At 41.2% G+C, this 14,326-nt stretch overlaps 1 protein-coding gene and 1 long non-coding RNA gene across 2 annotated transcripts in view; both read right to left on the reverse strand.

The window, feature by feature from the left end:
- MED13 (mediator complex subunit 13) overlaps positions 1–14,326 on the reverse strand; it is a 125,795-nt gene that overhangs the window by 25,804 nt on the left and 85,665 nt on the right. The window contains exons 17-18 of the mRNA XM_015120024.3: positions 5,430–5,591; positions 600–823 (exon numbers count right to left, since the gene is read on the reverse strand). Coding sequence (XP_014975510.1) covers positions 600–823; positions 5,430–5,591 — 386 coding nt within the window. The remainder of the gene's footprint in view (positions 1–599; positions 824–5,429; positions 5,592–14,326) is intronic.
- On the reverse strand, positions 12,124–14,172 carry LOC144335495 (uncharacterized). The gene is made up of 2 exons (XR_013406378.1): positions 14,048–14,172; positions 12,124–12,827 (listed from the first exon to the last, which is right to left on the reverse strand). It is a non-coding gene; the product is annotated as an uncharacterized LOC144335495 (long non-coding RNA).

Below are 14,326 nucleotides of genomic sequence, written 5' to 3' on the forward strand. Positions count from 1 at the left end.
GATTGTAAAAGGAATCAAAATTTAAAGACTAAATTTCCAAGCCTTTGTGGAAAAACGAGGGAATAATAAAGTAAGACTTCATGTCCCATAACACTTTTAATTTACAATTATTGTGCCTGGTAATGGATATGTGAGAATTATAACTTAAAAGAAAGGGCAAGAATTTCAGACCCGAAATGGACCTTAGTGATATCTAGCATAGATTTATTTTACATATGAGGAAAGTGAGGCCTAGTGTCACTACCTGAAATCCTGGAGAATAAAGACTAGAATTTTTGTAAATGTAATTTTTTCCCTGAGGAGCTATTTAACATTTATCCTTTGTTTTAGAAAAGGCCACATTAAAATGGATATATGTATATATACATGCCCTCAATGTTTCTTCCTCCAATAGAGAGAGAGCCACTCTGACCCATGGCATACACATCTAACAGACTGGGTCAAACTCAGCAAAGAATGTAACTGGCTAGTATGAGAAATAAACATCTAATCTGACATTATCACTGTGTCCCAATCAACTGAACTGCCCAGTATGCTGTATATACAACAATACAAATCGTAAGGTAGTTTTAAAATGTCATCTCTTTTTAAACACCTACCTCATATATTGCAGTAAGATCTCTAAAAAAGCTTTTGGCTCCATTTAACAAGGCTTCATTCTCTGGACACAGTACAACATAGGCTATATCTCTTTGAGATCCATAGGGTTCCAGCATAAGTCTCTCCCAATAAGGAAGAGCAAATGGAGAAAGCACCAGATAATCATAATCATAACCCAACAAAAATGTGGGGATTGGCAGTGGTTCTGGGGATTCATCAGTTCCTAAATAAGAAAGATGTATTTTAAGAAAACACTTAAAAACAAGACATGTCTCCTTTTTATTTAAATGTCAAAAGTTAATGAAGTCATTATGAGTGAAAATATTTTATTACAGACAAAAATACTTAATGCCAGTGATCAAGACTTTTCAACAGTTAGGGATTTCCTAAACAAGTCTTTTTATTTACTTATTTTTTTGAGACAGGGTCTTGCTCTGTTGCCCAGGTTAGACTGCAGTGGAACAATCATGCCTTACTGCAGCATTAACATACTGGGCTCCAGTAATCGTCTGGCCTCAGCTTCCCGAATAGCTGGGACTACAGGTGTGTGCCACTATGCCTGGCTAATTTTTAAAGTTTTTGTAGAGATGGGATCTTGCTGTGTTGCCCAGGTTGGTCTCAAACTCCTGAGCTCAAGTGATCCTCCTTCCTCAGCCTCCCGAAGTGCTGGGATTACATGCGGGAGCCACCACGTCTGGTCTGCATTTAAATTTTTGGCATGGGTCTGGATGCAGTGGCTCACACCTGAATTCCAGCACTTTGGGAGGCCGAGGTGGGCAGATCACTTGAGGTTAGGAGTCTGAGACCAGCCTGACCAACATGGAGAAACCCCATCTCTACTAAAAATACAAAATTAGCCAGACGTGGTGGTGCATGCCTGTAATCCCAGCTACTCGGGAGGCTGAGACAGGAGAACTGATTGAACCCAGGAGGTTGTGGTGAGCCGAGATTGCGCCATTGCACTCCAGCTGTGCAACAAGAGCAAAACTCCGTCTCAAAAAAAAAAAAAAAGGGACATAAAAATACACTGTAGGCCAGGTGCTATGGCTCATGCCTGTAATCTCAGCACCTTGGGAGGCTGAGGTGGGAGGATTACTTGAGCCCAGGAGTTTGAGGCCTAGGCAACGCAGTGAGACACCATCCCTATTTATATATTTAAAAACAATATAATTTTAAAAATAGAAAAAAGAAAAAAACCTTATATTTTTTTTTTGAGACGGAGTCTCGCTCTGTCACCCAGGCTGGAGTGCAGTGGCGCGATCTCGGCTCACTGCAAGCTCCGCCTCCCGGGTTCACGCCATTCTCCTGCCTCAGCTTCCTGAGTAGCTGGGACTACAGGCGCCCGCCGCCACGCCCGGCTAATTTTTTGCATTTTTAGTAGAGATGGGGTTTCACTGTATTAGCTAGGATGGTCTCGATCTCCTCACCTCGTGATCCACCCGCCTCGGCCTCCCAAAGTGCTGAGATTACAGGCGTGAGCCACCGCACCCGGCCATGAAAAAAACCTTATTAAGTGTGTAGATTTCATGTTAAGTGTTCTGTTTCTTAGTTTTTTTTTTGTTTTTGTTTCTGTTTTTGAGATGGAGTCTTGTTCTGTTGCCTAGGCTGCAGTGCCGTGTTGCGATCTCCACTCACTCCAACCTCCACCTCCTGGGTTCAAGCAATTATCTCACCTCAGCCTCCCAAGCAGCTGCGATTATAGGCACACATCACCACACCTGGATAATTTTTTGTATTTTGGTACAGATGGGGTTTCATCATGTTGGCCAGGCTGGTCTCAAACTACTGACCTCAAGTGATCCGCCCACCTCGGCCTCCCAAAGTGCTGGGATTACAGGCATGAGTCACCATGCCTGGTGAGTGTTCTTAACATAATAAAAAATTTTTAAAAGAAAATGACCAACAACCTAATAGAAAAATGGGTTAAGAACATGAAGATTACAAAACAAAACTATAACACATAAAAAGATGCTCTTTCTCATTAAAAAAAAAAAGAGCAATTTAAAATTAATAATAGCAAACAATGATAATGCTATGTGCTAGGTACTGTTGATAGCTCTCTGTATGTACTGACTCACTTAATCCTCACAAAAAACATAAGGCAGAAACTATTATTTTTTTTTTTGAGACGGAGTCTCACTCTGTTGCCCAAGCTGGAGTGCAGTGGCCGGATCTCAGCTCACTGCAAGCTCCGCCTCCCGGGTTTATGCCATTCTCCTGCCTCAGCCTCCCAAGTAGCTGGGACTACAGGTGCCCGCCACCACGCCCGGCTAGTTTTTTGTATTTTTTTAGTAGAGACGGGGTTTCACCGTGTTAGCCAGGATGGTCTCAATCTCCTGACCTCGTGATCCGCCCGTCTCGGCCTCCCAAAGTGATGAGATTACAGGCTTGAGCCACTGCGCCTGGCCAGAAACTATTATTAACTTCATTTTAGAGATGAGAATAACATAAATTAGGAAGTTAAGCAATTTCTCTAGAATTTCACAAGAAGTACCAGGGTAGGAATTTAAACCCAGGAAATCTATCCCCACAGTCTGTACTATTTAATCTCTCAAACACTGAATCAGCAACCTACTAGGCAAGGCTTTGGGAAAATAGGCACTTTAACTGGTGGGCATTCAAATCGATACTACAGGGGCTGGGCATGGTGGCTCACGCCTGTAATCTCAGCACTTTGGGAGGCCTAGGCAGGTGGATCACTTGAGGCAAGGAGTTCGAAAACAGACTGGGCAACATGGCAAAATCCCATCTCTACTAAAAATACAAAAATTAGCCAGGTGTGGTTAATGCATGCCTGTAATCCCAGCTACTCGTGAGGCTGATGCATGAGAACTGCTTGAACCTGGGAGGCAGAGGGTGCAGTGAGCTGACATCATGCCACTGCACTCCAGTCTGGGCGAGAGAGTGAGACTGTCTCAAAAAAAAAATAATAATTTTAAAAAAAAGGTATTACAGAATTACAGAGAGTTATTTGGTTTTTTTTTTTTCTTTTCTTGAAATACACATCTGGGTGCTTATAGTCTAGCCATTTGGGAGGCTGAGGTGGGCAGATCACTAGGGCCCAGGAGCTGGAGACCAGCCTGGGAAACATGGCAAAACCTCATCTCTACAAAATATACAAAAATTAGCTGGGTGTGGTGGCACGCACCTGTAGTACCAGCTACTTGGGAGGCTGAGGTGGGAGGATCACTTGGGCCCAGGAGGTTACGGCTGCAGTGAGCCATGATTGTGCCACCGTACTCCAGCCAGGGTGACAGAACATATCTCAAAAATAATAATAAATAAAATAAAAATACACCCATGCTTTAAAGCCAGGGATCTGTGCATTACTGAAATAGAGCTGTAATGATAATGGTGGAAACAATCTATATGTTCATAAACACTGCACTCGTAAAATATATTATCATATGTAAAGAACAATGGAATACATGAATACATATAGCCATAAAAAAAAAAAGATAATCTCTATATGTGCAGATAAAAATGATCTCAGGCACAGAAATAAATAAATAAATGTACTATATTAGGTTGGTTTTTTTTTTTTTTTGAGACAGAGTTTCGCTCTTGTTGCCCAGGCTGGAGTACAATGGCGTGATCTTGGCTGGCGGCAACCTCCGCCTCCCGGGTTCAAGTGATTCTCCTTCTCCTGCCACAGCCTCTCAAGTAGCTCGGATTACAGACATGCACCACCATGCCCGGCTTATTTTGTATTTTTAGTAGAAATGGGGTTTCTTCATGTTGGTCAGGCTGGTCTCGAAGAACTCCCGACCTAGGTGACCCACCTGCCTTGGCCTTCCAAAGTGCTGAGATTACAGGTGTGAGCCACCGCGCCCAGCTACTATCTTAGTTTTTAAAATAATGTAAAAGTTTATACTAAAATATATTTTCTGGCTGGGCGCGGTGGCTCATGCCTGTAATCCCAGCACTTAGGAAGGCTAAGGCAGGCAGATCACTTGAGGCCAGGAGTTGGAGACCAGCCTGGTCAACATGATGAAACCCTGTCTCTACTAAAAATACAAAAAATTAGCCAGGCATGGTGGCGCGCACCCATATTCCCAGCTACTCAGGAGGCTAAGCCAGGAGAATTGCGTGAACCCAGGAGGCAGAGGTTTTGTAATGAGATTTAAATTATTTAGCCATTAAAAGAGGGAGAAAAGGAAAATATAGGCAAATCCACTACTTTCACATATAATACATTCCAAATTCATACACAAAAGTCAAAGATTTCAAGAAGTATTATTCCAAATACATTTGAAAAACTCCAATTACAGCCCACCTTTCAGAGATAATCTTCCACAAATAGTCCAAATATTTGGAATGGTCTTTTCATCACAGCTGACCATAAATCTGCATACCTACTACGAGAATTCATTTTCTACTCTTGTCACAACCAGCAAATTTCTTCTTTGTTGTAATTATTTTTAAATGAAGACCTTAGGTCCTTTTATCACTAGTATAGCCCTCATTCCCCACTCTGCCTCCCTTGAATTTTGTAAAATAATTTATAACAAAGTATTTTTTTGCCATTTAAAAAAAAAAAAAAAAAAAACCTTAGCAGTATGTCCCTTTCTTCATGTAAAATCTTGAGGGAAAGTCCCCTATGTGCAAAAACAGACCTGAGAGAAGCCACTCCTTTTGAAGCGGGGTTGGAGAGTTGAGTAAGCTGAATGTTTGAAATGGTGGGGAAAAAAGCTAGGATTGGACCACAGTGGCCTTAAGAATATACCACAAATATATTTAAAGAAAATTAATGTGCTTATTCTAGTTGGGCACAGAAATCTGAGAACTGATATAAAATCAGTCATTATTTATCACTATAAATTACTTACCATAAGAGCCTCGGCCAGCCATTTTATGAAATTGTTGCCAAGTAAGAGGACCCTGAACACCCCAAGGTCTTACTGTTCTTTTTTTCTGAATGGCATCCTGAAGAACTGGCTGAAGAGAGAGGAGCATTCGAAGTATATCCTGTGAGCACTGCATACTCACATCTACAAGCATTTAAAAAAAAAAGTAATTAAGAACTGCTATTCCCAACACAAATAAAATTTTAAGATAATACAAAACACATATAGGGAAGTTCAGGTCTGCATCATCAAGAAGATTAAACCCTTGCCTTGTACAGACAATTGTATTAAGTTCTATAAGATGATCTGTAAAAATGGTTCTTGTAGATACTTACAACCAAGAAGACACACAATAAAAAGCTACTGTAACTTATCTCCATAAAAAGTCATTCATTAGCTGATAAATCAAATTTATAAATTAGTCAAATAAATTTCTTTCTTTTTGCATTTATGGTGGCTGGTTTGGTGCTGTAGGTATTTTACCAGAAAGAAGTCTGCCTCACATTGAAATTATATCCCATAATTAGCACTACTATGGTAAAGTGAATAAAGACTGGTTATAATTATTAAAGTTTAATTTGAAAAAAAAGTAGACTTTGACAATTCTAAAATACAAAAACTATACAGTAACTTGCTCACACTGCTAAAAAGTATATTATCCATAGATATTTTATAAGCTTATACATCTTAAAGATTTATAGATTATCAAATTATGACCTGCATTTCTGACCAACTATCAGAATGGGTATGAAAGGTGCTCCACATAAATGTCAAATGGCTCAAGGAAAAATCACTAAATGATATTGATATAATAAATGTGGCCCCCAGAATGGTCCAGTTGTACCACTCAACCTGTTTGAGCAGTTATATTAAATCATTCAATTTTATTTTATTTTTTTTATTTTTTTTATTTTTTTTTTGAGACGGAGTCTCGCTCTGCCGCCCAGGCTGGAGCGCAGTGGCCGGATCTCAGCTCACTGCAAGCTCCGCCTCCTGGGTTCACGCCATTCTCCTGCCTCAGCCTCCCGAGTAGCTGGGACTACAGGCGCCCACCACCTCACCCGGCTAGTTTTTTTTGTATTTTTTAGTAGAGACGGGGTTTCACCGTGTTAGCCAGGATGGTCTCGATCTCCTGACCTCGTGATCCGCCCGTCTCGGCCTCCCAAAGTGCTGGGATTACAGGCTTGAGCCACCGCGCCCGGCAATCATTCAATTTTAATTTGTTATTACCTTTGCCTAATTTATCGTTATAGGCCCCAATTTCCTATATCTAAAAAGTGTACTGGCTGGGCCCAGTGGCTCACACCTGTAATTCCAGCACTTTGGGAGGCCAACGCGGGTGGACTGTTTGAGGTCAGGAGTCTGAAACCAGCCTGGCCAACACAGTGAAACCCTGTCTCTACCAAAAACTATAAAACTTAGCCAGGCATGGCGGCGCATGCCTATAATCCCAGCTACTTGGGAGGCTAAGGCAGGAGAATTGCTTGAACCCAGGAGGCAGGGGTTGCAGTGACCCGAGATCATGCCACTGCACTCCAGCTTGGGTGACAAAGTGAGAGCCCATCTCAAAAAACAAAAACAAAAACAAAAAAAAGTGTACAGAACTAGCTAAAACTAAGTTCCAAATACAATACTTAATACGTAATATGCTTAAATAAACGTTTGCATACACAGTAGAATACTATTTAGTAGTTGAAAATGCTAATAGGCTGGGCTTGGGTGGTGGCTCATGCCTGTCATTCCAGTACTTTGGGAGACTGAGGCAGTCAGACTGCTTGAGCTTAGGAGTTCACGGGCAGCCTGCACAACATGGCAAAACCCTGTCTCTACAAAAAGTTAGCCAGATATGGTGCCACATGCCTGTGGTTCCAGCTACTCAGGAGAATGAAGTGGGAGGATCACCTGAGCCCATGAGGTCGAGGTTACGGTAAGCCATGATGGCATAACACTGCACTTCAGCCTTGACAACAGAGCGAGACCCCTTCCCAAAAAAAAAAAAAAAAAAAAAAAAAAAAGAAAGAAAAAAGATCAGAAAAAAATACCTACGAAGTACTATGTTTATTACCTGCATGACAAAATGATCTGTATGCTGACCCCCAGGACACACAGTTTACCTTTTACTTATATAACAAACCTGGCACACATACCCATGAACCTAAAATAAAAGTTTTAAAAAAAAGGAGTGATCATGGAGGATAATCAATCAATAGAAATAAACTGAAAATCCAGAAATCAACCCTCCTGCTTATGATAAATTGATTTTTGACAAAGGTACCAAGACAACTTAACATTTTCCATAGGTGATTCTGGGACAACTAGATATCCACATGCAAAAGAATGAAGTCAGAACCCTTCCATATACTATATACAAAATATTCAGAATGGATCAGAGATCTAAATATAAGAGCTAAAACTAAAAAGTTATTTCAAAAAAGTAATAGGAGTAAATTTTCAAGACCTTGGGTTAGGTCCTGATCTACACATCAAAAGCACAAGCAACAAGAGAAAAATTGGACTTCATCAAAATTAAAAATGTTTGTGCTTCAAAGAATACCACCAACGAAATAAAAAGATTTCACATCCTATGGAGATACGAAAAAAAGGAAAGTGAAAAGAAGCTGAGTGTGATAGCAGGCCCCTGCAGTCCTAGCTACCTGAGGCTGCAGCGGGAGGATCGCTTGAATCCAAGAGTTCGAGACCAGCCTGGGCAAACTAGCAAGACCCTGTATCTTCAAAAAAAAAAAAAAAAAAAAAAAAGATGAAAAGACAACGCAGAGTATAGGAGAAAATATATGCAAATCACACATGTGGTAAGGGGGCTTGTGTCCTTGTATCCAGGATATATTTAAAAAACTCTTAGGATTCGATAATAAAAATACATAAAAACCTAATTTTAAAAATGGGCAAAAAATCTGAAGAGTCATTTCTCCAAAGAAGATATACAAATGGACAACAAGCATATTAAACAATGTTCAACATTATTAGTCATTAGGGAAATGCAGATAAAACCACAATGAGATACTACTTCACACAAAGTTATCACAATGAGATACTTTGATTATAAGATGACTATAAGAAAAACAATGTGACAAGTGTAAGTGAAACCCTCATATGTTGCTGGTAGTTATGTAAAATGGTGCAGCTGCTATGGAAAACAATCTGGCAGTTCCTCAAAAGATTAAACAGGTCAGGTGTGGTGGTGCATGCTTGTAATCCCAGCTACGGGGAGGCTGAGGCACAAGAATTGCTTGAACCTGGGAGTCGGTTGCAACCTGGTTGCAATGAGCCAAGATTGAGGCCCAATGCACTCCAGCCTGGATGACAGAGCAAGACTCTTGTCTCAAAACAAAACAAAGGCCAAGTGCAGTGGCTCACACCTGTAATCCCAGCACTATGGGAGGCCGAGGCAGGTGGGTCACCTGAGGTCAGGAGTTTGAGACCAGCCTGGCCAATATGGTGAAACCCCGTCTCTACTAAAAATACAAAAATTAGTTGGGCGTGGTGGTGGGCGCCTGTAATCCCAGTTACTCGGGAGGCTGAGGCAGGAGAATTGCTTGAACCTGGGAGGCGGAGGTTAGAGTGAGCCAAGATTGCGCCACTGCACTCCAGCCTGGGCAACGAGAGCGAGACTCCATCTCAAAACAACAACAACAAAAAAGATTAAACAATATGACTCAGTGAGTCTGCTTAAGAGTAATAAAAACATGTCCATATAAAAACTTGTACACAAATGTTCATGGCAGCATTATTCACAATAGCCAAAAAGTGGGAAAAAACTAAATATCCATCAACTGATGAATGGGTAAATAAAATACAGTATCTTCATACAATGGAATATTATTTGGCAATAAAGTACTAATATGTGCTATAGCATAGGTGAACCTTGAAAACATTATGCAAAGTGAAAACAGTCACTGAAGACCATACAGTATATAATTCTATTGATATGAAATATCCAAAAGCAGTAAATCTAGGTAGACAGAAAGTAGACTAGTGGTTGTCTATAGCTAGGAAAGGTGGTTGAACGGAAAAAGGGAGTGACTGCTAACAGGTAGGGGGTTTAATAAGAAAATGTTCTAAAACCGACTGTGTTGATTACTGCCCAACTCTGCATACTAAAAAGCAGCCAACTGTACATTTTAAATGGGTGAATAGTATGGTATTCTTAATTTTTGTTCAGCAAGTATGTATTTTTTATAATTAGAACAGAGCTTTCTCTATCTTCAACAAAATTAACGTTGTCATTAAAATCTACAAACTACACTGGCCAGGCGCGGTGGCTCATGCTTGTAATTCCAGCACTTTGGGAGGCTGAGGCGGGTGGATCACGAGGTCAGGAGATCGAGACCAGCCTGGCCAACACAGTGAAACTCCATCTCTACTAAAAATACAAAAAATTAGCTGGGTGTGCGGCGGGCGCCTGTAGTCCCAGCTACTCAAGAGGCTAAGGCAGGAGAATGGCGTGAATCCGGTAGGCACAGCTTGCAGTGAGTGGAGATCACGCCACTGCACTCCAGCCTGGGCTAAACAGAGTAAGACTGCGTCTCAAAAACAAAACAAACAAAAAAAAAAGAAAAAAAAAACCACATATATATACACAAACTATACTTTGCAGACTTTTAAATTCATTCAAACATATCTTCTTTTTCAAGATGTTAAAACTAAATAAACAAATCCAAGCATCTATTTTAATATCCTGATCTACTGTGTTCATTATTCTAGGTGTTTAGATTATAGACAAAAATCTTTGCCTTTACACATAACTTTGCAAAGAGTGTACTTAATGGAGGTAAGAAACAACAATTAATAAATTTTATTATGTTAGAAGGTAATAGTCAACACTATGGAAACAAAGCAAGATGGAGAACATGAAGAAGGGTTTGCATTTTTATGAGAAGATGACATCTGACAAGATTTAAAGGAGACAGAGTTATCCACATAAATATCTGGAAAACGAGTATCTAAGAGGGAGGAAAGATGCTAAGGGCTCTAATGCAGGAGCTTGCCACCATTTCATGATGCTATAACTTAATCAAAGTATTCTAATATTGCACATTTATGTTTTCCAACATTATTTGTTTTTTTGCTGCTGCTGTTTTTTTTTTGAGACAGAGTCTCGCTCTGTCACCCAGGTTGGAGTGCAGTGGTGCGATCTCCGCTCACTGCAACCTCCACCTCCCGGGTTCACACCATTCTCCTGCCCCAGCCTCCCGAGTAGCTGGGACTACAGGTGCCTGCCACCTCGCCCGGCTAATTTTTTGTATTTTTAGTAGAGACAGGGTTTCACCATGTCAGCCAGGATGGTCTTGATCTGACCTTGTGATCCACCCGCCTCGGCCTCTCAAAGTGCTGGGATTACAGGCATGAGCCACTGCACCCAGCCCATTATTTGTTTTTAATACTGAAAATTTTTAACTGAAATATAAAGTCTTTTCTTTCTTTCTTTTCTTTTTGGTAGAGATGGGGTCTTGCTATGTTCCTCAGACTGGTCTCAAACTCCTGGCCTCAAGCAATACTCCTTCCTCAGCCTCCCAAAATGCTGGGATACAGGGGTGAGCCATGGGCCCCATTTCTCTCTTTCTTGTACTAAATTATTGTCTTTCTTGTACTAAATTATTTTCTTTGGACAAGTTCTTAAGAAGAAATTCATTTTTAAGTCTGCAGCTTTCTGTTTACATCAGTGCTTACTGTTATTCAAAAAACATATGCCAGGTAAAGCTCAATATTTTCCATTATTTTGTAAGTTGGTTTTTAAAAACAAAATAATTATAAAGAGTGCCACGGCCGGGCGCGGTGGCTCAAGCCTGTAATCCCAGCACTTTGGGAGGCCGAGACGGGCGGATCACGAGGTCGGGAGATCGAGACCATCCTGGCTAACACGGTGAAACCCCGTCTCTACTAAAAAAATACAAAAACCTAGCCGGGCGAGGTGGCGGGCGCCTGTAGTCCCAGCTACTCGGGAGGCTGAGGCAGGAGAATGGCGTGAACCCCGGGAGGCAGAGCTTGCAGTGAGCTGAGATCCAGCCACTGCACTCCAGCCTGGGCGACAGAGCGAGACTCCGTCTCAAAAAAAAAAAAAAAAAAAAAAAAAAAAAAAAGAGTGCCACTAATCTTCCTGCTGCTGTCATTACCACTACTAACATCTGAGTTCTTACTACGTGAGAAAAACTGCTTTTTTTTTTTTCAGACTGAATTTCACTCTTGTCGCCCGTGCTGGAGTGCAATGGCAGGATCTCGGGCTCACTGCAACCTCCACCTCATGGGTTCAAGCAATTCTCCTGCCTTAGCCTCCCAAGTAGCTGGGATTACAGGCATGCACGACCACGCCAAGCTAATTTTTGTATTTTTAGTAGAGATGGGGTTTCACCATGTTGGTCAGGCTGGTCTTGAACTCCTGCGTGGCTCACGCCTGTAATCCCAGCACTTTGAGGCAGGGCCACGGTGGGCAGATCAACTGCTCTTTTTTATATGTACTATTTCATTTGATTATCTCAACACCCTGTAAAGTAAATTTATTATTGACCCTATTTTAAGAAATCAAGGCACAGAAAGGTTAACTAACTTGGCCCAAGGTAGCAGGCAGTATCTAGTGCTAGAGTCATGTTTCAAACCCAAGCAGCCTGAGTCCACAGCCTATGATCTTAACTACTCTATATGGTTTAAAATAATCTTTCCCTTTTTTTTGAATACCTATGATATTTATTTGTATCTTTCCCTTTTTAAATTTGGTCCCTGGGAATGAATAATTGGATAAATGCTGATACTATGTCATATACCTGAACTTAATCACTGGTCCATGTGTTGTTCTCTTACATTTCAAAAATTTCCTTTAATAATAAAATGAACAACTGTAATCTCACTGCCTAGAAACTAGAACATTACCAAAAATGATCTTATTAAACGTTTCTCCCTATCCTATCTCTTGGTCATTTCTGGGTATGTGTGAAATTTCAAGAATTAACCAATATCCTCAATTTTATGTGCATGTAAAATAATACACTTAGTTGTGCTTATTTCAAAACTTTATCAACGGTAATACATTAAAGAGGTATTTTTAACGGGTATCTGACTATATGTAATCTCCTGGGACTTGTTCCTTCTTCCTCTCCTCAATAGCATCACTAAGATTCATATTTGTTATATATAACTGTATTCATTTTCAGAAGCCATATAACATTCTATCTGTACTATCATTATTACTCAACCCTGCATTACATGCCCGTCTTTTTCTTTTTGAGACAGAGTCTCACTCTGTCAAATAGGCTGGAGTGTAGTGGTACAATCATGGTTCACTGAATCCTCCACCTCCTAGGTTTAAGCTATACTCCCACCTCAGCCTCCCAAGTAGCTGAGACTACAGGTGCATGCTACCACACCCAGCTAACTTTTGTATTTTTAGTAGAGATGGGTCTGCCATGTTCACCAGGCTGGTCTTGAACTCCTGGGCTTTTAAATTAAAAAAAAATTCCTTTCTATAGGATCACTCCCAATGCACCTTTAACAAAATAATAATAAACCTCTGTTTTAACCCTATTATGCAATTTCTCTGCTATTTACAGCAAAAGTCCCCAGAAAATTGTCTAAGTTTGCTTCTCATCCTGTTCTTTTGTGAACCCACTCTAATCAGGTTGATTGAAACTGTCTATCAAGGTGACCACCAACTTCTATGTGGTCACGTCCAATAGGCTGTCTCAGTTTTCACCTTAATGTATCATAGTATTTGATAGAGATGATCACTCTCTTCTAAATATTCCCGGGCCGGGCACAGTGGCTCACGCCTATAATCCCAGCACTTTGGGAGGCTGAGGCGGGTGGATTGCCTGAGCTCAGGAGTTCGAGACCAGCCTGGGCAACACAGTGAAACCTCGTCTCTACTAAAATACAAAAAATTAACCAGGTGTGGTGGCGGGCACCTGTAGTCCCAGCCACTCAGGAGGCTGAGGCAGGAGAATTGCTTGAACCCGGGAGGTGGAGGTTGCAGTGAGCCGAGATCGCGCCACTGCACTCCAGGCTGGTGACAGAGCGAGACTCTGTCTCAAAACAAACAAACAAAAATTCCCTAATCTTGATTTCTAGGATACCATGCTCTCTTGGTTTTCCTCCAACCTCCTTCTCAATTTTCTTTCCTGGCGCTTCTTCTCCCTCCCCACCTCTAAATGTCAGCTCCATCCTTGTACTACTCTATCTACAATTACTCTATAGGTTATTTCATCCAGATCCACAGCTTTTCATGATGATAACTCACACACAAAATTTTTCAATCTCCGGACCCAATCATTCCTCTGAATTTAAAACATATTATCTCCAAATGTGTATCTGATTTACTCCCGTGTTTCCCTCCTCTGTAGTTAGTACCACCATTCACCCAGTTGCTCAAGCTATTATTGATGCCTCATCTTTTCTTACATGTCTATCGGCAAACCCTGTAGGTTCTATTTCCCAAATATACCTAAAACCTATTACTTACATCTTGCTTGCCTCCTATCTTGTCTAAGCTACCATCATCTTTCACCTAAGCTTCTGAAACTGCCTTCCAACTGATTTATCCTGCTTCTATTCTCACTTTCACTACTGCCAACCCCCAAGGCTATTTTCCACACAATAGCAACAGAGAGTCTTGCTCTGTTGCCCAGGCTGGAGTGCAGTGGCGTTATCTCAGCTCACCACAACCTCCGCCTCCCAGGTTAAAGCAACTCCTCTCCTCGGCCACCTGAGCAGCTGGGATCACAGGCACGCCCCACCACACTGGCTATTTTTTGGATTTTTAGTAGAGATGGGGTTTCACCATATTGGGCAGGCTGGTCTCAAACTCCTAACCTCATGATCTGCCCACTTCAGTCTCCCAAAGTGCTGGGATAAGAGGCATGAGCCACTGCGCC

Source organism: Macaca mulatta, chromosome 16 (genome assembly GCF_049350105.2).
Source record: "Macaca mulatta isolate MMU2019108-1 chromosome 16, T2T-MMU8v2.0, whole genome shotgun sequence".
In the NCBI taxonomy this organism is placed as follows: domain Eukaryota; kingdom Metazoa; phylum Chordata; class Mammalia; order Primates; family Cercopithecidae; genus Macaca; species Macaca mulatta.